Below are 25,363 nucleotides of genomic sequence, written 5' to 3'. Positions count from 1 at the left end.
GAGCAGACGGAGGCCCTCGAGGCCCACTCATTGGTCCTGCACACGTTCGGCAGATTAGGACTAATTAGCTGCTAGCATACTTCATAAAAATGACCTTTTGCTGCAGGCCGGGGTCGTTATTGTGACATTTCTTTTAGGCTGTCTGTCCACATCATGGCGTTTTCCCTGGTGAGTAAAAAAAACGAAACTGAAGCGGCTTAAAACGAAGGCCACGTTGAAGTTAATAAATTTGACCTTTTGTGCGCCTTGTCAACCAGTGGCGGGCCTTCTAATAAACCATACTCGACTTCTGAATAGAAACTTATTTTTTTCAAATTGAAACATAAATATAGCATGTAGTGCAGATGTAGCTAATTTCCCCCCGTGTTTATCTTTCTTTTTGCTGCTTCTTCACACAGAGAAACGATTCCCGCAGGCCCGAGAGCCCGGACACCGACTCCCCGGCCCTGTCCACCTGCAGCAACGCAGACATCTTCCGCCGGATGAACACCATGCTGGGCAACGCTCTGGACTTCACCGGCGTGTGCACCACACCCAACAGCACCAAGCACAAACCAGACCTGCTCTGCGGTAAAGACACGCTTCACTCAAAAAGTGTTTTTTGTTTGTTTGGCTTTTTAAATGCAACGTGTTTGTGCAAAAACAACCCGGAAATGAAGCATTGCACTGGAGTAGAAGTGGCAATTAACTAGAGCTTGGAGTTCACAGAGTTTCTGTTGACAGACTTTTATTGGTGATTCTCTCCTAGAGTCCAAACTGAAACCCTCCTCCTCCATTTTGCTTTATGAATGACAAATTGGGATACGACGAATGTTTTTTTTGTTTTTTTTTAAAGAAAAACGTGCAATGTTTAAATGGCATTAAAAAAAATGTACACTTTAGTTGTATTAAGTTCCAGTGCATGCAACTTAATATTAATAATGACGGTTGCAATGCCGGACTTCTGCAACTAACTTCAAGTTAGGCAAGCTGCTGCAAATACAGGAGATCAAGCAAAAGCTAGTTGCTTTTAAGTTTATCTATGTTGAATAAAACTGTAGACTTTTGTGGTTTCACACCATGGAAAATCTACTAAAAGAAGTCTTAAGATTCCCTTAATTCAACCACAATATCAATATTTCTTAATATCAAAAAGCCCAATCTGTCATTTGTGTCATTCTGTTGCATAACTCAATCGCTAGAAAAACTGTGTAGCTTTAGTACCATTTTTTAAAATGTGACTTGTCTGAAAGCTCTCAAATATAAAATTCTACTTTATTTCATAGTGGGTTCATTTCATCCACAGTTTAACCCGATATGGAGACAAAATAAAATGTATATCCGTTTGCCATGAAACTGAGTTGATTGTATTTACAGAACATTTTAAAGCGTAAGACGGAAATAATGCAATCAAACAAAATGCATGAATTTTAGAAACAAAACAGATTTAGGAAGCCTGGATCTGGATCTTTTTTTTGTTTTGTGTTTTTGTAGAGTTAAAGAAGAAACTATGAAACTTGGTGTAAAATTGAAATATTTAAATTTCTGGTTCAGTGAGTGCTGATGGAGTTCCACTTGGACATTTAAGCATAGAAACTTGTTCACCTCATCATTCAGTTGCCAAGAGCTGATTCATGCTGAATCACTGATCTGCAGCAATGCAGCAGTCTTAGCCCTGGGAGTAATATTTTAGCTAAGCAATAAGCTCACTGTAGCATCTATCTTAAATTAAGTTGCTAATTTTCCATCTGCATTGTTACTCCCTTTTTTTTTCTTCTTTTTTTTATGATGTAGCTCAAAAGGTTAATGTTGCAACTTCCAGTGTTTAAAAAAAGTAAATTTGATCCTGGTGCAAAACTCCTGCCTTTGGCTCGGCGCCCATGCCTTGGAGAGCTCGGCGTTGCTGAATCAGGGGGAGTTAGCGGGTAGCTGGAAGCGTTCCAGGAGAGGGGAGGGAGTTCGCAGCGCATGTCTGCACAGACCTCATCTGATCAGTCAGCTGCTTCTGATGCAACAAGCCTTTTGCAAATTTTCTTCTGTTTATTTTGGGTTTTTTTAAATGGAAAATTTGCAAAATACAGATTGTTTGTAATAAAATCCCTGTGCATCCCAGAATGCGAGGTACTTTTGAGCTAAAAGTTTGCTGAGTCATTCCCTTCCTCCCTCCCTCCCTTCTGCCTCTCTCAGGAAATCAGACTAGACCAAGTAAGCAGCGCCAGGAACGGTGGCAGCTGTCGCCCTCCTCACTCTGAAGCGGGGGGGGCAGGAAGGGTGGGAGAGGACTTCCATCTACAAACCGATAGCTTCGACTAGAATTTTGTCATTACACGGTTAAAGCAGGGGTGGCGGAGGAGGGCGAAGCTGATGTCATTAGAAGGGGTGTGCGAGTGCATCAGCAGCCATGTCACATGCTGCTAGGTGGGTCAGTGATGCGGACAGAGATGCATGGCAGTCGCACCAGGCACAGAGGCAGCAGGTTAGCTCCGCCGTCAGCCAGGGTAGGGGGGAGACGTGACGACGATGATGATGAGGGAAGTTTTATTGTTTTCTCACTTTCTCTTCACAGGGAAAAAAGACAGACCTCGCTCTGTCCTCTCTTCTGCTGTTTTTATTATTTTTTATTTTTCTGCTAATGCTTCTCTCTCTGTCTCTTCTCTCGTTTTGCTAACCGGCTCTGTAGAATCGGAGCTGGCTGCTGTGGGCAGCAGGAGGATGCTTTTTCCCAACTGCGGCAGCATACCCAACTCCCAGGACATCCCTTTACCCCGGGGCCCGTCGGATGTCACGGACCTGGGCCTCGGGCTCCAGTCGCTGCGTCTGTCCAGCTGGGACAGACCCTGGAGCAGCCAGGAGGCCGACTCGCATTCTCCCTCTTCCCAGGTTCAGAGCAGCTCTTCCTCCAGTAAGTGGCAAAGCGGAGTGTATCCAAGATTCACAGCCAGTCTCCAGAGTTGATTCTCTCTCTTGTTTTCATTTTTCAACATTCAGGTTCTTTTCTGTACGTTTAATACTTGTGATAGTTCTGTGTGTGGGAGCAAGCTGTGACATTGCTAAGGATGATGTGGCAGTTTTGCTTTGCTGCGTCTGTAGCAAGCAAATGGGCTACAAAAACACGCTTTCATTTTGATAACCTCAGTAATGTTGCTACAGTCGGCTGTTAAATGTTGGTCAAGTTTAAAATGTAGTTTTTGGCTTTGATTAGAAGAAGCTGTATTGGACCTGAACAATGCTGGGGAGCAAAACTACTGATTATCCATAATTTGTTGTGACACCTTTTTCTTCCCCCTCTATAGCCTTATTATTATTGACCATGTCCTATCAAACCCACTTGACCCGGTTTATAGGTGCCTAATCCGGGCCTGCAGCAATGATTGAAACTCAGTCACTTACAGAAAACCTTGTTACAGGAAGGAAGTCAGCGAACTGGTTTGGAAGAGGTGACTGAACCAGCCTGCTGCTGGAGGGGAAAAAAGTTTTGCATTTTTTGCTTCTGGATTTCAGATCTCAAAGTATTGAAGATAGAATAGAATTACTTTATTCATCCCAGCAGGGAAATTATTTCGCAGTTACAGCAGCATAGAGACAAGACACACAACATCCACCACTGAGTAGCAATGTAGACAAGATAAAATAAGAATAAAATATGACATGCTGTCAATATAAAAAGCAGCTTAGAGCAGTCTTTGAAGATGCTTTATTGAGTAGGACTGGGAAATATGGCTTATAAATAAACTTTCATTTTGTTAAAATTTCTTCTTGCACCAAATATGATTTCCCTCACTTTTTTCCTTAAACTACAAATGACAGAGTCTTTTTAAAAAAACTGACTTTAATTCCTTCTGTGAGATGACTTGAATTCAAAGCTGAAATAAATAGGAACTTTAAAACACTTGTCAAACAAGATGGTAGTTCTTGAGTGGGTTAATATCACTCTGGAAACCCAAGCAGTAAATTGGTGAAAAAAGCATGTTTTTTTTTGTTTGTTTGTTTGTTTCCCCCCCGTAAAACAGAATTTGGTTGATTTGTTAAAAATCAACTTGCCACCCAGCCTTAGATAGAAGCTAGCTGTCTTATCTGATACTTTGTAGACACATTGGTGCTTCCTCTGTTTCACTGCAGGCTTTCTGTTCTAAATCAACATTGAACTGTGAATTCAGCACAACTGTCTTGTCTTTATTCAGTTGCAAAATGCAGGGAAGAAAGATGCATCTTTTAGAAACTTTATGCATCCCACTTGCTGACAAATTGAAACAGCTCTGTAGAGTCAGCACGCTTGTCCCGCTTTCTTCAGCTTGTGCTGCTTTAACACCCCGAATGTCTCGTCTACCAGTGCTGGGCATGCTGAACAACCCTTTCAGTAGCATCCTGGGGAAGCCTCCGGGCTATCTGCCCCATGAATCCATGAACGTGACCGCTGACTTCCTGGAGAAGTTCCCCGGAATGGCACGGATGGTGAACCGCCTGGACTCCAGCTCCTTCCTGGACTCCCGCTCCAGCAGCCCTGAAGACTCTGAGACCAGTGGGTTCAGCTCTGGATCAGATCACCTCTGTGACGTGCTGGTAAGGCACATCATTTCTCTTTACTCAAACACTTTAAATGGTTTCATTTTCCACCCTAGAATCCAGCTGGGTTTTCCTGATATGCATTTTCATGAAGGATTTGGCTTAACAAGTAACATTAGCTGACCAGCAGATTTGTCCGACTGTTGCTGGCAAATCGTCCCCTCAGTTGCTTCATATCTTATCATATTTTAAAAGAACACATCCTCCAGCTTAGACCTAATTGTGCTTGGTTTTTGCGTCAGAGTACAGTAGTATTTTCTTCCACTTTGTGCTCAGCAGAGCGGTTGTCCTTCCTTATTGAAGAGCAGAGGTTTGACTTCAGTCTTTGACATATTGGCAGAATAATTGCAGACAAAGCACAGGAAGAATTGCTCTGATTGCACACAGGGGACCTTTTCATCAGAGCTTCTTTAAAAAAAAAACACTGGGCAGCAATTTGACTTTTGCAGAGTAATCAAAGTCTACAAGTGATTTTTTTTTTTTTCTTCCTCAAAATTGCCACATCTTTTGGCTTAATGAGCTTTTATTTACCTGAGCGGTTTACTTGTTAGACTAGAGATTTTTTGTTAATCTCTGGATCAGTAAACTTCCAGGCTTAAACTGTCCAAACTTGAGGATATTTTTTTTTTCTTGTGTTGGTAAAAGGATACAACTTGAAATGTCATCAAGTGCTTTAAGTGCATAATTAAAAGAATCTTCAAATGTTCCCAAAGCCTCCACATTCAGGCTTTTATAGACTTAAGACTAAAGAGTCTGATTACTTTTGTCTTTTCTTTCAGGCTTTAATCAGGGTGACCGCATGTCCTTAAAATGTCTTTCATTTCATGCATGCAAAATTAAGACCTTGAAATGTCTTATATTCAATTTAAAAATGTAAGAACCTTAAATACACAAATCACAGGTCTTAAATGTCGTCATGGCATAAATATTTAACTTTGTATGTAGTGGGTTTTTTTCTTGTGGGACTTTTCAGTCGGGCAAAAGTGTTTCATTGTGTTCTGTAACTAGCTGCTAATATACCCTTGCTAACTATTTGGCTACCGTTGTGTCATGGTTAAGTTCAAATGCACTGCCAGTTGGTCGGATGAAGTTCGTTTGTGCCATTAGCTCATTTTTGTGAGCCAGCCTGTATAGTTTTTCAGTATTAAATAATAATTTAAAAAAAGGTCTTGTAGTGTCAAATTTGACTTGTTTCTTGCTGTACAAGTGAGGGAGGGCACAACTTAACTCGACTGCATTTTTTTCACAGCATGTTTTGCTACACATTTACAGCCTGGTTTAAACGCCTGAGATGGTTCTGTTTAACCAGAGCCTTCCAGATGGAGTCATAGTAAAAATAATCTAGACTGATATTCCACTCCATCTCTACTGGAAATAATCCAGCCACGTCTTCCTCTGCAGTCTAATTTGCGAATCTCCCCTCCACTGCCTTACGTGAAGTCCAACATGCAGAAGGACCTGCTGCGGCTGGGCCCGCGCCTGGACCCCCAGGACATGAGCTCCCCCCTGACTCCGCCGCCCAGCGCCAGCCCCGCCTCCTCCACCATCTCCCGCCGCTGGCGCACCGGCTCCCCATGGCCCGGCTCAGACATGCTCGACCAATCGGACGACACGTTCAGCATCGAGAGGGAAGCCCGTCTGCACAGGCAGGCTGCAGGTACGCTGCTCGTTTGTCTCAAACCTCTATTAAAGATCGGATGAGACCATGTTTAACTTTTTTCTTTTTTTCTTGCATGCATTAGCTGTGAATGAGGCCACATTCACTTGGAGCGGTCAGCTGCCTCCCAGAAACAACAAGGATCCCATTTACTCCTGCAAGGTCTTTCTTGGTGGCGTGCCCTGGGACATCACTGAAGGTTTGTCTCAACATTAACTAGTAACATTTTGTATTTGCAAAATGGAAAATTTCTGTTCAACTCCTTCAGTGGGATAGAACTCGGAGGAAATACTTGGACCGGCTCGACAGAAATATAGTTGAAATAAAATGTGAAATGTATTTGTTAGAAATTCAGCCACTTAAATTTTTCTTTTTTTTATATTGAGATTAAACCTGAAGTAATTAAATATTTCATGGGTGCTTGGAGTCCTTGAAAAAATGTTTAGATGTTTTCAAGGTTTGGAAAGTGCTTGATTTTTTTTTTTTTTTAAGTCCTTGAAAATAATTTAAACTGCACGGTTTTGTAATGAAGTGCAATTTAATGTTTGAAAGCATTATTTACAGTTGCAACCAGATATTTTTACACACCTACAAAACAAATCTGTTTTCTGGCATTTTAGGAAGTAAAAATAATTTTGATGTTTCTAACTGATGTAAAACAAGATAAATTTGGTCTAAGTTCAGACGGTTGGGTAAAAAAAATCTAGTTTCAACTGTGAATTTAAGCATTTAGTTTGAGCAGGAAGGTCATTTAGTAATGAATATTTAACTCACAGTAGTGTAATTCAAAAGTCAATAGTGTAATTAAAATAGAGGTTATATTTTAAAACAATGTTATTGAAATCGGGAAATTTGGTTACATTAGTGTTTTGTTCTCAGACCAGTCAGACATTACCATATCCCTGCAGTCATGGCAATAGAAAACATTTAATGGTAAATTGAAACAGTCTTTCTTGGGTAATATGCATTTTTATTTCCAAAGTAAGAAAACTTTGAAAACTTGCCTCAAAGTTGATGCTTGAAAAGTGCTTGTATTTTATTGTGGGGAAAAGTGTTCGAACCCTGATATTTAACCAGATTAAAACATGGCTGCTCTATTGCTGCTTTTGTCCAGCTGGCCTGATCAACACCTTCAGTGGGTATGGCCCTCTGACTGTGGAGTGGCCAGGTAAGGATGGAAAGCATCCCCGCTGCCCTCCTAAAGGTAATGTTGCTAAAGGTAACTGCGAGCTGGTAGGCTAATTTCCATTTTCCCTCCTGGTTTTAGGGTGAACACGTGGTGAGCACACTGCATGCTGGGAACTTATCCTTTTTATGGGCACTCCTAGATGGTGACTCTAGGCATAGAGATGGGCCAAATGTGGGAAGCTAATTGGTTTCTAAAAGAGTACCGTCTATCAAAATGGAAAAGCAGATGCATTTTAGTTGGTATAGTGGTAAATTATTTCAACTGTCTGCCTTTGTTTAACTTTGCATATATTATAATTTTATTTTCTGTTACTGTTTCTTTCTGGGTTTCAAGGTTGCTATGTGATGCATAGTTCTGATTTTTGTGCAAACGACAATGGAGTAAATAAATAAAAGATTAAAATTGAGAGAATATTAACAAAATACGACATGACTTACAACTCAAAGCTGTTATCCATCCATCCATCCATTTTCTTCCTCTTTATCCGAGGTCGGGTCGCGGGGGTAGCAGCTTCAGAAGGGAGGCCCAGACTTCCCTCTCCCCGACCACTTCTTCTAGCTCTTCCGGGGGAATCCCGAGGCGTTCCCAGGCCAGCCGAGAGACATAGTCTCTCCAGCGTGTCCTGGGTCTTCCCCGGGGCCTCCTCCCAGTGGGACGTGCCCGGAGCACCTCACCAGGGAGGCGTCCAGGAGGCATCCTGACCAGATGCCCAAGCCACCTCAACTGGCTCCTCTCGATGTGAAGGAGCAGCGGCTCTACTCTGAGTCCCTCCCGGATGACTGAGCTTCTCACCCTATCTCTAAGGGAGAGCCCAGCCACCCTACGAAGAAAACCCATTTCGGCCGCTTGTATCCGCGATCTCGTTCTTTCGGTCATGACCCAAAGCTCATGACCTTAGATGAGGGTGGGAACGTAGATCGACCGGTAAATCGAGAGCTTCGCTTTTTGGCTCAGCTCTCTCTTCACCATGACGGACCGGTACAGCGCCCGCTTGACGGCAGACGCTGCGCCAATCCGCCTCTCGGTCTCCTGCTCCCTTCTTCCCCCATTCATGAACAAGATCCTGAGATACTTGAACTCCTCCACTTGGGGCAGGACACCCCCCCTGACCCGGAGAAGGCACTCTACCCTTTTCCGGCTCAAGACCATGGCCTTGATTTAGAGGCACTGATCCTCATCCCGGCCTCTTCACACTTGGCTGTGAACCGCTCCAGCGAGAGCTGCAGACCACGACCCGATGAAGCCAAAAGGACCACATCATCTGCAAAAAGCAGAGATGAGATCCTAAGGCCACCAAATCGGATCCCCTCAACACCTTGGCTGCTCCTAGAAATTCTGTCCATGAAAGTGATGAACAGAATCGGTGACAAAGGGCAGCCCTGGCGGAGTCCAACTCTCACCGGAAACGAGCCCGACTTACTGCCGGCAATGCGGACCAGACTCTGACACCGGTCATACAGGGACCTGACAGCCCGTATCAAAGGGCCCGGTACCCCATACTCCCGGAGAACCCCCCACAGGGCTCCCCGAGGGACACGGTCGAACGCCTTCTCCAAGTCCACAAAACACATGTAGACTGGTTGGGTGAACTTCCATGTAACCTCCAGGACCCTGTCGAGGGTCCTGGAGGTTCCACGACCAGGACGAAAACCACACTTCTCCTCCTGAATCTGAGCTTCAACAATCTGTTATGTAAATAGTCGGGTAAATAGTCATATTATAACTTTCTCGCATTTCGACTATATTCTTGCACAGCTTCTCGTAACTTTAATTTTCTTAGTGACCAAAATATTCTGAGGTAGGAAATTGTTTTCAGGGTTGTTTTTTTCATCTGAAATTTTTGAAAAATTGGAGATTTGCATGAACTCCAGATTTTAGACATGCTTCAGTGTTTAGATAAAATATGCTAAATCATGTATTTTGCTCTGAAAATGATGGGAGTCGAAGCAAAGAACATGTTTTTGATTTAATAAAAGAATGTTCAGAACAAATTTGTCTACTCGGCTTCTGAACAAAAACTACTGTCAAAACATGCATTGTCACGTTAAAATGAAATTTTGAAGTTTTGTAAAATGGGGAAAGTAGTCTTGTGGTTGAATTTTGCTAAACAAGATGCCAATAAGTGTTGGCCATTATTTATTTATTTATTTTAATGCCTTCAGGCTACGTTTACCTGGTGTTTGAAAACGAGAAGTCGGTGAGGGCGCTGCTGCAGGCGTGCTCCCAGGATCCCTTCCACCCAGAGGACAGTCGGGAGTATTACTTTAAGATGTCCAGCCGCAGAATGCGATGCAAAGACGTGAGTAGGAGCTGGCATTGTCGCAACGCTGGACTGTGACGGGTTTACGTCTTACAAACCTGTAGAATGTACCCTAGCATCAAACATAATGTTCTGATTTCACATCACTGTGTAGTGAAACTGTAAACAGCTGGCATTAACTACACCGAAACAAACTGGCATCATGAGTTCCTCTGAAGAAAACCTCCACATTTGTGCCACTTCAAACTGCATTCATTTTTAACTTTTCAAGCAAGGCCATGTTTTTTTTTTTGTTTTTTTCCTTCCTCTGACAGGAATCTGTGGAACTCTCTTATCAAAACCTTTCAATGCCTTTCTTTGACTCGAAGCCGTTTTTTTTTTTTTTTAAAGGACTCAAGTGATTCGGTTGGTTTTCTGAGCCACTATGTTGTGTTGGGGCTTCAGAATGATGAGAAATCAGGAAAATGTGGAGATTATTGCAGCAGTAACATCAACATTATGATGCTCCCTAAACTTCCAACGCTACGTACAATCAGATGTTGGGTGTAAGAATCTATTGCTGTAAGGCTGAATATATCCTGGTGTGAACCGTTGAAATGTGTCCAAAAATATAACAATTACAAAATACACAATTTACAATGGCTAAATAAAAATAGAGGCTTATTTAAAGTCAGCCATGCAGTTGAATTGTGAAAAGTATCAATCAGTCTCCCTGCTCTGTAACAAAAGCTGTGAGTTTCTAGTTGTTCTGCAGCAGTTCCCCTCAGGAATGCTTGGAGGAGTGAATTAGTGTTTACTTCTGAGCACAACTTCAAAATAATCGCTGCTGTTTTTAAATGACCCAAAGTCTTATTTAGAAACTGAAAGCATTCAGCTTGCTTGCAAGGTAAGGACAGCTGGCTTCATGCAGTTTCCATACAGATTCTACTTTTCAATGAGATTTCAATTGGTAAAGGCAAAGATTCCTCAGGAATTTACAGCAGATGATGTAAGCCTGTACAACATTACTGATGATTAACTCACATTATCCTAACCCTTGGCAAAACTTTTATAAAGTACTAGCGCCATTGGCAATTCAACTTTAGTTTTTCCTAGTTCCAGTGTACTACTGGAACTAGGAAAAACTTCCCACAGTTCCCACACTGGTACTAGGACTTTTCATCATTGAAGGAATTGAACTTAAAATGATCTCTTGCTGAAAGGTTACTAATAATTTAGTTTTTGTCTTATTTCAAGTTTCCCAAGATATTTGCACTAGAAACTAAACCAAAAATACTTAAGGTTTTATTTTTGCAGTGAAAATTCACTGCAAAAACAAAACTAACAATTAAAGATTGTTTATCGCAATTAAAGATTCAATCCTACTGTTAATGATATTGAAGCAACAAAGAAGTCATGCTTCTGCTGAGCTGCCTATTTTTTGTTTTGATTTTTCAAAGTTTTCTGAGCTGAGTTTTTATCCCAACTCCCAGTAATTTGACCCCTGACCTGTCCATTCCTGCTCCAGGTGCAGGTGATCCCCTGGGTGATCTCTGACAGCAACTACGTGCGCTGTCCCGCCCAGCGCCTGGACCCCAGTAAGACGGTGTTTGTCGGTGCTCTGCACGGCATGCTTAACGCCGAGGCGCTGGCCAGCATCATGAACGACCTGTTCGGGGGCGTCATGTATGCCGGCATCGACACGGACAAGCACAAGTATCCCATAGGTAACGGCAGCTGCCATCTAGAATAGTTGCTCTGAAAGCGTTTCTTGAGGATTCATGTCCAGGGTGGTGTGTGCAGGCTCTGGACGTGTCACCTTCAACAACCAGCGCAGCTATCTGAAAGCCGTGTGCGCAGCATTTGTGGAGATTAAAACGCCAAAGTTTACAAAAAAGGTACAATTGTCTGTTTAAAAGAATTAAGAAATTCCTTTTTGCAGTTTACTTATTACAGTTTTAGGGTTTTAAGTTGTGCATCTTCCTTCAGGTTCAGATCGACCCCTACCTGGAAGACTCCATGTGTCAAGTTTGCCTTCGTCAACCTGGGCCTTTCTTCTGCAGAGACCAGGTCGGTGGAAAAATACCCAGCACTACTTTCTTCATGCATCTCTCCTAACAATGGTGTGAAGAACATGTCAAACTCGAGGCCCGTGGGCCAAATCCGGCCCATCATAACTGGTTTTGTGGTCCACTAAATGGATCAACAGTTGTGCCCTTAAATATTTTTATAAATCAAATCAAAACGGTATTGATGTGATCAATACTTGACTTCAACAAGTTCTTGTTTTAACAGCTTAATACCACAACCGACCCTTTAAACAACACATATCAAACCCCTTTTTATTTTGGGCCACGTCAATATTATGAATATCTTTAAAGGGTTCAAGAGTTTTGAATGTGGCGCCTTTCTAAAGTTTTAGTAATCCAAGCCTTTGTGGGGGGTGGAGAAAATGTTTTGGTCCAGCAAATTTCCTGTTGCTTTTGTTCCAGTAAAACCACTGGAAAAAAAATGCAGCCAAAGATCTATGGCCACATTAAAATTGGACAAACTGGACTGAAACATGATTTATCAGATTGTTCTGAGATGGAAAGATCCTGCCGACTTTATAAAGTGACTTATGGTTACAGGGTGCTGTTATTATGCCTGTGATGTTGGTCATAATGAGCTAATTATTGAAATGATTGTCAATTAATTTGGTAATCGCTTAACTGGTGTATGCAGACAAATGCAAAATATAAGTATTGTTTTGTCTCAATTGTTGCTCTAAGACGATGTGAAAATGTTCTACCCAAAACTAAAGAGGCTGTTTTAGCTTCACCTGGTTCAAATTATTAAAAAAACCCTCATTAAGCACTTTTTGCTATCCAATTATTCAGTTAATCAAAAAATTATCCGATTAATCCTGCAATGTTAGTCAAGCAGAAAGGTCTGAGCTTTTCACAAGTATTTTTTATATATTTTTTTTAGCTGCAGATGCATCTCTGCTATAAAACTAAAGGAATGCTATTACATTTTAGAACATAAAATGTTAAAATGCGTTAAAACATGCAAACAATTCAGATAGTATTTAAAAATAGCATAAATGGGGGGGGAAAAGTGCGGAATGTGAAAGTTAATCTCAGATTATTCTGACATTTGATTAATTGATTGGTTTCAGCCGCAGTTCTCACGTTTCCTGTCGGTCGTCTCCCCCCCCCAGGCCTGCTTCAAGTACTACTGCCGCTCCTGCTGGCACTGGCAGCACTCCATGGACATCTTGAGCAACCACCGGCCCCTCATGCGCAACCAGAAGAACCGAGATTCCAGCTAAATCCGGAGTCCCGACACTCTGAGGAAGTCTGAGGAAGAGCACCCCCTCGGCGGGGTGAAGGCCGCCCGCCGAGGAGAGCACGTGTGCCGGACGTCCCTCAGTCTGAGGGCACCAAGGCATTCCACCAGGCACTGGGGTATCACTGTAGGAAATGTTCACTTTTGCACTTGCTCCATTTTTGCTGTTCACAGTGGCACTATGCACAGTGACCTTGTTGGGAGTAGACAAGGGGCCCGTCACGCTTTAAAGCATTTTCTCCGACGCGTGGCCACAGATGTTAGTCAGCCAGCCAGCACTTAAGAAGTGGATGAAAATGGCTTTTTTTTTTTTTTCCCCCCCCCCCATTTTTTGTTTTCATGTATTGCATAGTGAAGAGCAATCACGCAAGTCTCATTGCCATTCATTGGCAAATGCCATACAGTGCCTTTAAATTTTTAGTTTCCTCCCCTCTTCCCTCCCCTCGGCCCGGTTGGCGTCTGTTTTCCTGTGCAAGCCAGCTGGTGTTTCTTACTTTTTGGGAGTTGAATGTTGGGCTTCATTTAACCAGTCGCATTTCAGACATTTTTACGCAGTTTTTTACTAATTTGTACACAAACGGTTTTAAGTCATGACATGAACATTTTTGAACAATTCTACCAGGTGGCTGTTTAAGGGAAAACCCTCCCCTTTTATTTTTTTTTTCCACATACAGTTTAAATTTGTTTTTTTTTCTTTTTTAATTTGCCCTCCCAAATTTCAGCTGAATGGGCACAAAACGTTGGTTGTACTACTTTAACTTGCTTTGTTAATCCAGTTATTAAATGTGAATCAGTACTACTGGATATGTCTCAACTTGTGAGCCATCACTTTTAGAGCACTTGATGGATATAGTTGGACTGGAGTGAATAATTTGATTTGTATAAAGTTGTTTTGTCTTTTTTTTCATTTTGCACTTTTTAATTTACACGTGTGGAGAGGTGGCAGTGGTTTTTAATCACTTTTATACATCAGCGGGGGACATGCTTTATGTTCGAACAGCTGCTTGTTTCCTGTTGAATGTAAGAACTTCCACTAAGCTGATCAACTATCTATCCAGAGCTTGAGTAGACCCCCCCCTTCCCCTGACAAAATGATCCCTAGCTTTCTTATTCCATTTTGCCTTCCTGTTCCAGTTGGACAAAAATGCATAAGCCGTGTGCCAAAGACGACGCGTCTTTCCTTTATCCATTAGGTTTGTCATGCTGAGCTTGTTGTCCTTTAGCCCAGCTGCTTTTTAGAGTTTTGAAAGTCTACCTCATTGTGGTCTGCCAAGTTTGCTGCTACTTAACAGTTGTGGAGTATGTTCAGATTGGGCACAATAAAGGTGTTTAAGCATTGCTGATTTGTCCGAGTTTTTAATATTTGCAGCTTTTCTTGCTTTTATAAAATTGTCAGCAATTTCTTTTGTTTTTAAGGCATTTACTGATGTATGCTATTGTCTAAACTAGAGCATGCAAGATGGTAACTTTACTCCATCTGACTTTGAATAGCTTTACATAAATTCTAAAATGTCATTTTCCATTTGAGGCAGGTACAAATGGAAAATATGACAATTGAAACAACGGGGGAAATTCCTTCTTTTTTTTTTTAAATGACCCAAGACTTTGTAGTTATGGTTTTTTTTCAGTTTTTGACCCTTTTTCAAGTGAAATCAATGTTTGCATTAACTGTATGTGCATGTGAAAGATTTTTGTACATGCATTTCAACTTTGACTTGCAATACTTCTAAATTCTAGAAATGCAAGATGAGACCCAAGTTTAATTCAGAACTGAAATTACCTACAACTGCTGACTGTCTAAAGCGGCGTCTTGTAGCCAACGAATAGCTAAACTTTTAATTTTTTTTAGCAACCAGGACAACTGCAGTCTTGTCCATTTTAAGAGCTTGAGATTCAAGAGTCATTGATTTCAAAAACTCTCAAACCTCTGTGGTATTGGCTGAAACTGTTTTCTTTTAAGTGAAAACTTGAACCAGATTCTAAATTTAAGGAACAAAGACTGGGCAGTTTGAGTGGCTCAAAGTTCAGATGAAAGTACACTTTCATTTGGAAATCAAGGACCCAGAATTTGGAAGAGTTTAACAACCTGAAATCTAGAATAAGGTCATCCTTCTCACTTGCTGAGTCATAACCTCTCATTTTAGAAGCACCTGTAGGTCAAACTGCTGACTAACCTACAGAAATTGTGCTTAAAACTGAATCCAATGCACAAATTTTGCTTGTAGACATTTTTTAAAATTTTCTAGAGAATAAAACTGAGAAACCATTTCTAATTCCGTCTCTTTATTCAGATGCTGACATGATTTTACAATCCTCGTGGAGTTTTGAAGTTCATTCCCACAGTTGGCTGAGTGACCTGAAGCTTGGACAGGCCACCGTAATCCTAGGAAGAAACACATGGACTTCAACAGAGCAATGAATCACCTTAAGACGTTCCACTGTGAAACTTTTTAATTCTAGTTGTATGAGCAGCTCATGTCTGCCAAGACTGAGGATTGAGTTGAAGTACTTTCCAAACATCTATATTTGGAATAACATCAATATGGTTTTAGATTTCAGGCTTACCAGCATCTTGAGCATTTCTTTTGTATCTGGATCCACCTCGATGATCTCCTGGTCCAGAGCTGAAATCTGCAACATGCCACAGGCTCTGGTCAGGACACTGGACCTAATAGACTAACTTTGGACACCACTGGTCCACTGTGACCTAAGCTTATGACAAAATGGCTTCCGTACCTCGGGGACGTAGTTGTCCCTCCTCTCCCTCTCCTCCTCTTGCAGCTTGATGGAGATTCCTCTGACGGGACCGCGCTGGATGCGTTTCATCAGGTGCGTCACATAGCTGAGACACAGCAGAATAAGTTTGGGAAAAAAAAAAAAAAAAACACCTTGGACTTTGATACTTCCTGAATTTATCATACAGCATATTAAGCCTCAACAGTCCAACTGGATAGAGTGGGGGGAAAAAAAAAAGCTCAGACCAACATGCTCCAGTGCTCCCCCTGCTGGTCCGAGGCAAACCCATATCCTCTTCTGTGCTCATAAAGTAACCGTTTGAATGTGTGCTCTTCCAATTTCCTGTTCCAGGAGTACTTGAACATTTACAAGTTTGGAGAAACTCCATAATACTTGTGTTAGGCCACTCCTGACCCGTTGTACCTGGCCTAAGGTGAAAAAGGGCTGGTCTTCTGCGCACTGGTCCAACAATGTACGTGAGGATGAATGGAAATGTAGCATTTTATGTGGAAGTAAAGGTCCCAGAGTCAGAAGGGAAAGTGGAGAGACACAAAACCCAGATTTCTTAAGGTCTACAGAGAAAGTTGATGATAATGATGGGGGCGCCATGTTTTCTACTGGTGGTGCAGTAACTCATCACAATCAACCGTGATCATTTTAAAAATATTAAATAGGCTTAGAGGCAGAAACAGGAACTAGTAATATTCTGAAACCATCACAAGAAACAAAAATAGATCAAATGTTACAAACCCTGCAACTTTGTTTCGCAGAGGTTTGCTGGGGATGATGGCGATCTCCTCACACACCCTCTTGTTGGTGTGGAAGTCGTTGCCCAGCCGTGTGTAGTATTTCTCAATGATGACCCTGGCGGCCTTCTTCACTGTTTTGGTCCTAACTCGTCCCTGAAGAGAGAAAATAAAAACCGTCACGTACGAGGAAGAGATATTTTTAGAATTTAATTTTAAAAAATGAAACATTTTATATGGATTTATTGCAACATAAATTGATTTCTGCCAACTGTTCATTTCTGTTGATGATTCTGGCCTAGTGTCAATAAAGATACTCAGGTTTGGAATTTTACATAAAAACTGATGCTGTTTACAGACGGCATACTGAAAATAATGCCAGTATATGAATTTTTTATTTTTCCCCCTTTTTTTTAACTGCATCCTTTCAGTTTCTGCTGAGGTGTTCAAGAAAATCTGGATTTAATTACAGCCTGTAGACTATTATTGGCTCTGGTGTATAACCTTCCACCACAGACTCTTTTAGAGTTTATGTCAGGTTAGTTTGATCGTGTAAGTTTTTTTTCCTTCCACTCAACTTTCTATTATTACAGTTCTCTCCACAGTCAGCTTCCATAACAATGACCTTTTGTGGTTTATCCTCTTGGCAGAGGGCGTTGGAGTCTTATTATTATTGTGCGATTTCTGCACAAAATAGCCCAGCTATGCAAAGTTTAAAACATTTTTTTTAGAGAACTGAAGTTTGTTTATACTGTTAAAAAAACACGTATTACTGTGTACAATTTAATTCTTTAAATTAAAAATAAAAGTCACAATCACCAAAGCAGTTTTTATGTTTCTGATCGTTACCAATATCCAGATTTTATACATAAAAATTGTGTATGTTCCAATTCATTTTACCAATTATTACCAATTTACTAAAATGCAGCCAGAAAATAAATTTTTATCAACTGTATTTTCAGCTAATTTTTAAATAAAACTCCAATCCAGAACATTCTGGATTAGAATGTTCTGGACAGGGAACCATCAAGGTTCAGTGAAATAATGGGCTTATTTAAAAGTGAAAACAGGTACACCTGGGTACATAAATGTGCAACACTACTTAAGTCATTTTTATGTTCCTTGTTTTTATATCAACAAAACACAACGCAAACAGTTGACGCAATCGCTTTGTCAATACGTAATATTTGTTGTTTACAAATAAAATGACTAAATAGGAGCAAAAAGTGCGGCTGCTTCTCCGGATCGCTAATAACAACAGGGACAAAGTTTACGTGTTTAATGTGAATATTCCCCTCCACTAACGTCAGCAAAACCCAGCCGTAGATGGTCTTTTAAACAGATAAATGCGGCGCGGGGGTCGCCAGTTTTCGCTGAGTGAACATGGAAGGAGGATTGGGAAGGATTGTGTCCGAAGTCGAAGTGAAAAGTTCTCCGCGGTACCCACCATGTTGGCTCTGACCGGTGGAAAAGAAACGCCGCTACGTGACACCGGATGTTTATAGTTACGAGACTGCAAACAGGTGCTGCAAAGCTGAAACCATCAGCGCCGCCTGGTGGTGGGAGGAGAGAAACGACCTGATAAACCTTTTAATTTCAGAGGACATTGGAATTAAAGGTTTGTTTCACTCTTAAAAACGAAAAGAAAACCTTCTCCAGATCAAGAAAGGACCGGATTAGTTATACAAGAAATGATGACTGACTGGGATTTAATTCAAACTAAGACTATTAATAGACAAACTGTGTTCACCAATGTGCCACGGAGAAAACATGTTCTTCCCCGCTGAATAAATGTGGTCACATTAATAGCTTAATTCCTCTAAAATGTGTGAAAGATTGTGCAACAAATGTAATAAATTATAAGTGCACCGATGGCACTTTTCATGCCGATCATCAATCTTTAAAAAGCCTGATCAGCCAATTCTGATTCTGTCTGATATTGTTTTGTTTGTTTTTTGCCAAGTTGGCAACAGTGACCTTGTACAGTTCTGTCACAAGGTCAGCTTCTCTCATATATGGGAGCATAACATCAGCCGATCTCCCATAATTAAGGAAATCGAGGCCGATTTATGAGTTCACCCCTGGTAATAAATTATATGCAGGCTGAAATCCATTTACAAATCTTCACCACAAATTTCTGAGTGTCATTAAATCTAAAAAAAAAAAAAAAAAAAAGAAAATCATCACAAGTAGACTGAAAAAGGTGGACAGATCTTTTATTTTACATAAAAAGGGTGCAAATTGGAGATTCCCTTTAGGTGTGGAGGGAATAAAAAAGTGATTTTTAGAAGGTTCATGTGTGAGACACCATTTCATATGAATCCGAGAAAAACAAAGGGAAAAAAAACAGTCATCTCAGATAAAAAGGCCATTTACCTTTCTGCAACTTAAATATATGAAATCATTAAAAAGAAGAAATGGTGGGTCCTTCAAACTTGAAGCCCTTGACTAACTCATTCAAATAAATTTTTTTGAAGTGACATTCATATTTCAACACAATATTATTTATTTACAGATTAAGGATTTTTCTTAATCACAGCTCTAAAAAAAAAAAAACAGAAAAAAAAAAAAACCGCAGAGGGAAAGGTAGATTCTTGGAGCTGTACAATTTGATTTTCCACAGTCTGAGAAAAAGAAATCAGAAATCATTTTTTTAATTGAAATTCCCCAACAAAGACTACAATTGTGAGGCTCTGTACAATTTACAGTTCAAATAATCAGCACAATATTGCAGGACATACCACCTCTCCCTAAAAAAAAAAACAAGGTACAGTAAATCAAACAACCCTACAGTACAGCAACGAGGGGCGGGGGGGGGGGAGGAAAGTGCCAGAGAACCCCCCCACCCCCCAAAAGAAGATAATTCATGCGCTCATTTGCTTTGATTTGATTTACACACGTACACAAATACACACGAAAGCCATAAACCGTGACTGACATGAACAGTCGGAAAAGAACTGGAATGTGTAGCAAAAAAAAAAAAAAAAAAGGGGGAAATAAAAGACAGAAAAGGTCGCGAGGAGCGGAAGCTGCATCGTCTCGCGGATCCAACATTAAGATATGCCATGCAGCAGATACAGCTCACAATGAGTGTGGCACTTTAAGACAAATCCAGAGTAATATAGCTATATATACCAGCTCAGCCACAAGCTATAGAACTAGATGCTGCGTCACAAACTCAACAGGGAAATGTGAGCGTGGGTCCACAAGGCGGTGGGTTTGGCTCCCTTCCTTTTTGGACTTTTAAGACGGGACGAGTCGTTAAAAACACAGCCTGGTATGGCACCGAGCTGCCTGCAGAAGAAAGAAAAAAAAAGAAGAAAGAAACGATAGGCAACGCATTCAAGGACACGGGGTGGAGTGAAAAAGGAAAACATTCATCTTGATATTTTCCTGGCACAGGAAAAGGCATGGGCTAGTAGAAGTAATAGTAGTAGTAGTCTCGGAAATGGCACTCGGCGGGGGAATCCAGGGCTGGGAGTGGAGAAGGCTAAATAATCTGGATTACTCCATCTCGGATAAACGGAACTGTTTTTAGCCCAGGAAGCTGGAGCGACACGGATCCAGCTGCCGCAGACGACCTGACCTCAGATCGAATAAAAGAATAATCGGTCATTCAAATAGCTTCTTCTCCCATCGTTTCCCCATTAAATCCTTTACGTGGAGTTACAGCGAACAAAGGAAGCAAAAATAAAAAAGAAGAGGAAAGAAAGAAAAGAAAAACAAACAAATAAAAGTGTTCCTATAGATTTACATATTCAAGTACTTTCGATAACACAATAACTTAGGCTCCCCGGAGAAAGTCGCGCGCCGGGTTGAAAGGAGCGGCGCTTAAAAGAACAAAACAAAAAACAAAAAAAAACCAGGCTGTACAGTGTAAATACAACTAGGAAGCAGGTTTACATACGGACTCATCTACAACATTCTAGTGGAGCAGGTCCACGAAACGCTGAAGCGGACACTACACCGAGTGTCGCTTCATCTTACACTGACATGTCTGTGTGCGGAGGGAACGGAGGGCTGAGTGGAGGGAGGCCGTGGCACCAAAACTAAGGATGCGCCTCCCCAACCAGCACACCAGGCAGCTACAATTAAAGTAATAAGCACGTTCAAAGTGGATTTTTTTTTTCTGTTTGTTTTGTTTTTTTAAGAAGGCAGGGTCTCCTCTGGGAAAGCCTGGGGTCAAACAAATGTAGTGCAGTAATAATCAAGCTTTGTTTTGTTTACCCCCTTGCCCCCCCTCATCACTTTCCCTATAAAAACCATGGCTAACTGGAATGAAAACAACAAAAATATAATTGCATTAGACAGAATTCACATTAGCATAGAATGAAAACAAATGAAATTCTGTTGTTTTTTTTTTCCTGTTATGATAGGCAAGGTGAGATTTTGTTTCAAGGCATTTCCTCCGCCGTCGAGCTTCTGTCCATCTCAGCCGCGGTTCGAGCGGCGGCCCCGACGTCGAAACATCTCTTTGCAGCACAGGGGCGGTGGTGGCGTTGGTGGGAGGGGAGCGCCTTCGGTTCTGGCTTTGTTTTTGTTTTTTGTTTCCTTTTCGGTGGGAAATACATTTCCGTGGTAAGAAGAGAAAAGCCGTGGCCGGCCTTTAATGGCTGCGAAACAGTCTCTTGCTTTGGGTTTAATCATTTGGAAATCACACACACACAAACAAACCAAACATAAAAAGTTTTTTTTTTTTTTTAAATCTCACGACCATGCTGTTAACTTGCTATCCAAAGCGGCGGTCAGTCGGGTTTGGTGGATGGAGGTTAAGGCATTGGACAGAGCGGTTTTTAGAGGCGGTGACTGTCCTTCCAGGGTGGCGTCGTCTGATTGTTGTTGTGGTCACAAAGTCCAGAAGACCCTTCCTAATCTGAACTGAACTCAGTTTTTGGTCAGTTTTTTTTCTCTCTCCTTTTTAACGACAACAACAAAAAAAACAACAACTAATTTTGTTAAACTTCTTAACTGCGACTTCCTTCCCATGCACTGGAGAGATAATAGAAATGCTCCAGTCATTTCACTCATCTGTCAATACATTCAGTGTGTATGCAGTGTGTAGGAAAAGTAGTAGCAACAGAGTGATAAATAGCATTATTTTTTTTTGTTTGTTTTTTTCTTTTTCCCCCCTTCAAGCCTCAGGTAGAAACATCAGGCCGCTGCTCATTATCGCCAACAGTAAAAAGAGGGACTGTAGTGTGTTTCGGTTCAACGAAGGGACGTCCTGCGAGAGCCGGAAAGTCTGCCAATGCTCCTTTTCGCCTTTGTGTATTCAGCTGCTTGTCCTGCATCGAGAAATGATCCAGAAAAGGTAAAAAAAAATAAAAAAAAGCGAACAAGTCGGCAAACTAACGAAGAGGCGTGGCGAGATGAATCGCGTCGAAACAATAGGACCTGACGGTGCGACGGAGGCGAGATTCCACAGGAAGATCCTGTCTCTTCCTCTCTCTCTCTCTCTTTCTCTCAAAAAAAGAAAAAACAACACAAGAGAAAAAAAAGAAAGAAAGAAATATGGCAACAATGATGAGAGAAAAACATTTTGGCTGTCATGGAGAAAAAAAACCCCCCAAAACAATTCTTGGACCGTCTGACGTGTAAAACATCCCACATAACTTAAGAGGAGTGGGGGGAAAAAAAATAAAAAAAAAACTCCCATCGTAAGACATGTTTCCTGTACATCTCCACAAACCAGGGTTTGTTTGTTTTTTTTGTGTGTGTTTTACTTTCTTTTTTCCCCCCGTCAAAGCGGTCCTGGCCGAGAACAATTCAATCAGAGTCTTTCAGTTGACTCCCTCTTTTATTCTGAGTGGGACCATCCAGGTTTCTGAAATCACAATCGACTCTTAAGCGGACACGAGGAACGATTCGTTTCCGGTCCCCGGCTCATCATTTGTGCCGCGGCGTGTTCTTCTTCCGTTTTCGCCTGAAGAAACAGCAGCACCTGCGGACAAGAGGGGGGGGGGGGGGACGTTAACGCGAACGTACGAGCGGCAACGCGTGACGCAGAGGTTGCCTTAGAAACGCTGCTACAACGTTTCCGTGGCTTGAAAGATCATTTTAGCATCAAGAACAAGCACCAGCATCCACTGTGCGTCTGGATGCTTATTCACTCCCAAGGTTTTCATGTACAGGTGCATCTCAATAAATTAGAATATCCTCAAAAAGTCACATTTATTTCAGAAATTCCTTTCAAAGTATGAAATTTATGCAGAAAATGCTAAAAAGTGCGTTTATTTTTTATAAAATAAGTAAGTTCATTGATGGATTTACAGAAGATAGTCATCGAGCTAAAAAACCCGTCGTTGCTAAAAAAAGACTTATTCCAGAGTTGTATCCAAACAGTTGAAGGAAAACCTGTACTAAAAAAAAAAAAAATGGGCCATTTATTTTGAAAAGCCGATTCATAAATTTGGTAGACGTTCAAAAGGTGTGGACTTTGCCTGGAATCGGTGCTTCGAGAGATGCCACACATTAAAACAGTAATTCATGCAAAAGGAGTTCCGACCAAATACTCTGAGCTCACACCACCGAATACGCTCAGAATATTTGCACAATACATGGACAAAATGTTCAGTAGGCGGAAGTATCGGGTTGCATTTTGTTTGGTTTTCAAAAACTGAATATTAGGTTTAGGGCTGAAACAATTAATTGATGATCAAAAAAATTGTCAACTAATTTCCAAATCGATTAATCGCTAACCGGGCAGTACAGACTCAAAAACATGCCGTTTTCTGAAGGAAGAGCAGTAATTCAGCCAAAACTGCACAAAATAGTATATAGATTTTCTTGTTCTTTATTGATGTTTGGTCAAGTAAATGTTTTTGGGAGATTTTTTAGCTGCAGATGCATCCTATGCTACATATACTCAAGCGTACACTAAAGGAATGCTATGTTAATGCATTTTAGGCAATACAATGTTTATTTTCTTATTTAAAAAAGACATTGAACTATTTGTTTATTTGTGTCTTTTAATGTATTTCTAATATTGTATAAAAAAAAAAAAAAGCCTGGAGTGGTTAAATGAAAAATCTGCAAAATGTGTCAATTTTGATCAGATTAATCGATTAATCGTTAGGACAACCAATTATTAAAACAATCATGAGTTGCAGCCCTAATTAATTTCCATAATAGTAGGAAATTAACAGAACCAAATGCTTGATATATCATTTCCTGTGTGTGTAGTGCAACTAAAGGTTCTACCTTTTGAATCGAATGACTGAAATGACCTCGACCTTTTAATGACACTCTCATTTACCGAGCGACACCTGTACATGAAAAGAGAGGGCGACTTTTTCTTGTATGCGCTAAAAGAAAAGCACACAAAAAGCACAAGACATGGCGAGCCTGAGCGCTCAGTAAGGACACACACAGAGACAAGACAGTGACTGGGTTCTTTTCCATAAATAAACCTATAAACAAACACTTAAAGCCTGTAAAGAAGCTACAGAAGCTTAATAAAAAGACCAGCTTAGTATTTCTGCCTTGATCCGCCACTAGTTTCAACATCATCATGAAAAGAAAAAGCACTACTTAACTTGTTGCTAAAATGACTGAATTAATTAGAAAAACAATAGAAAACCGCACTGTTCATTTATTTGGGTTCAAGGCACTATTGTACCAGTGAGAGTCTGCTTAAATTTAGTGAGTAACTCCACTGGGCCCAGCCTAGGCCGGTCCACTCCCTGTCCCATGAGTATGATGTGGACAAGCAGAGAGGGACTCACCACAGGTTGAGCATTTTCACGCAGCTACAGAAGAGAGAAGAAAGAGTGTAAAGAGAAAAAAAAACAGATAGATTAATACAGTAGGACTAGGTTTATGAGAGTCGGCGCACAAACACCACACACACACACACACACAGGTGGACACAGAGGGGAAAGATGGACAAAAAGAGCAAAAGGATTCCATCGGATTTATTTAATGCTGCTGAACTGATTAGTGCGTCATGTCAAAGTCCCATTTACACTCGTGTTCCGAAAGTCTCAATTTGCACAAACTCCTGAAGGGCATAAAAACAAGAGAGAAACCAGTACCAGTACAAACACTGGAGTTTATTGGAAGAAAACTTCCTGCAGTTTTGAGATCTTGTACATAATCAATTGTTTCAAGCATATTGCTTAAAAATATATTATTCCTAAATGTTTGAGAGAGTAGTTGGAAAGTTACAAAGCCTGATTCTGAGCATTATATATATTATATTATATTATATATATATATATATATATATATGCATATATATATATATATATATATATATATATATATATTTTCTAAATGGTATCAAGTTCTAGTTTTGCTTGTTTAGCTGTGGCCATTTTTTTTCTTTAAATTTTTTTCTAAACACAAGAGGAAAACATGCTGTAGTTTTTCTGTTACAGGCAGAAGTTTTGAATCCAACGAAAAATGAAGATTGTAGATGATCCACACTTGCACAGTAAAGCATGAGGCAAACCTGGGTCTGATTTTTATTAAAAACAAAGTACAACAGTCGCGATTCAGTATTCGCAGGCTTATTTTTTTGTGGAACATGACTCCAGATAATTTGAGGGAAATCCACCTATTTTAGTTTTTTTTTTCTTTCTTTTTTGTTTTGGTTAAGCATATGTAAAGTATTCAAAAGAAAATGCAGTCCATCCAGCGTCATTCATTTTCTTAGGCGAGGATTGGCTGTCCACCCAGGAGCGAGGAGAAGGAAAAGTGTCGATGTTAGCTGCTGCGGTAGAGCTAGCACTGTTTCTACTGTGCGTATTAATGCATATTTGGCGTCTAAAGTGCCTATGAAAAGTATCCACCAGTTTTTATGCTTTTACAAATCAAACAGGATCAACAAAATTAGACTTTTTGGACTAACTTTTGCTTCTTTTTTTTTTAAACAAAAAACATTTAATGTCAACGTGGAAACTGGTTTATGCAATACAATAATT

At 40.7% G+C, this 25,363-nt stretch overlaps 3 protein-coding genes across 11 annotated transcripts in view; 1 reads left to right on the top strand and 2 right to left on the bottom strand.

Annotated features, from left to right (window-relative positions):
• The first annotated feature begins 28 nt into the window (after positions 1 to 28).
• LOC114142833 (cytoplasmic polyadenylation element-binding protein 1) lies at positions 29 to 14,296 on the top strand. 4 transcript variants are annotated; one of them, XM_028014332.1, is made up of 12 exons: positions 29 to 168; positions 399 to 570; positions 2,660 to 2,881; positions 4,310 to 4,539; positions 5,983 to 6,199; positions 6,285 to 6,398; positions 7,314 to 7,418; positions 9,551 to 9,687; positions 11,156 to 11,354; positions 11,431 to 11,525; positions 11,617 to 11,697; positions 12,830 to 14,296. In XM_028014332.1, the coding sequence occupies exons 1-12, from the start codon at positions 154 to 156 to the stop codon at positions 12,938 to 12,940; spliced, it is 1,698 nt and encodes a 565-aa protein (XP_027870133.1). In that variant the 5' UTR covers positions 29 to 153; the 3' UTR covers positions 12,941 to 14,296. The 4 variants fall into 4 exon arrangements, with proteins under 4 accessions (XP_027870133.1, XP_027870132.1, XP_027870131.1 ...); XM_028014331.1 differs by having other exon boundaries at positions 5,944 to 6,199; positions 7,314 to 7,403; XM_028014330.1 differs by having other exon boundaries at positions 5,944 to 6,199.
• Positions 14,297 to 15,223: 927 nt separating this feature from the next.
• On the bottom strand, positions 15,224 to 17,995 carry rps17 (ribosomal protein S17). Its single transcript, XM_028014341.1, has 5 exons — positions 17,887 to 17,995; positions 16,444 to 16,595; positions 15,694 to 15,799; positions 15,523 to 15,588; positions 15,224 to 15,340 (listed from the first exon to the last, which is right to left on the bottom strand). Exons 1-5 carry the CDS (start codon positions 17,887 to 17,889, stop codon positions 15,263 to 15,265), a joined length of 405 nt encoding a protein of 134 aa, XP_027870142.1. The 5' UTR covers positions 17,890 to 17,995; the 3' UTR covers positions 15,224 to 15,262.
• The window catches only part of csnk1g1 (casein kinase 1, gamma 1), a 30,443-nt gene continuing 20,789 nt past the window's right edge, over positions 15,710 to 25,363 (bottom strand). For 2 of the 6 annotated variants that reach the window (XR_003595113.1, XR_003595114.1), the window contains 2 exons: positions 16,444 to 16,595; positions 15,710 to 15,799 (listed from right to left, as the gene is read on the bottom strand). Coding sequence is in view for 4 of the 6 variants with exons in the window: in XM_028014336.1 (XP_027870137.1) it covers positions 22,326 to 22,380; positions 24,164 to 24,187 (79 nt within the window). In the remaining 2 variants the exon portion in view is untranslated. Of the gene's footprint in view, positions 15,800 to 16,443; positions 16,596 to 18,638; positions 22,381 to 24,163; positions 24,188 to 25,363 lie in introns of those variants that run through there. The other 4 variants (XM_028014336.1, XM_028014339.1, XM_028014337.1 and 1 more) reach the window with 2 other exon arrangements.

This window comes from Xiphophorus couchianus, chromosome 4 (genome assembly GCF_001444195.1).
Source record: "Xiphophorus couchianus chromosome 4, X_couchianus-1.0, whole genome shotgun sequence".
Taxonomy (NCBI): Eukaryota; Metazoa; Chordata; class Actinopteri; order Cyprinodontiformes; family Poeciliidae; genus Xiphophorus; species Xiphophorus couchianus.
The sequence above is the reverse complement of the archived record's forward strand: the minus strand, read 5'-3'. Positions and strand labels throughout refer to the sequence as shown.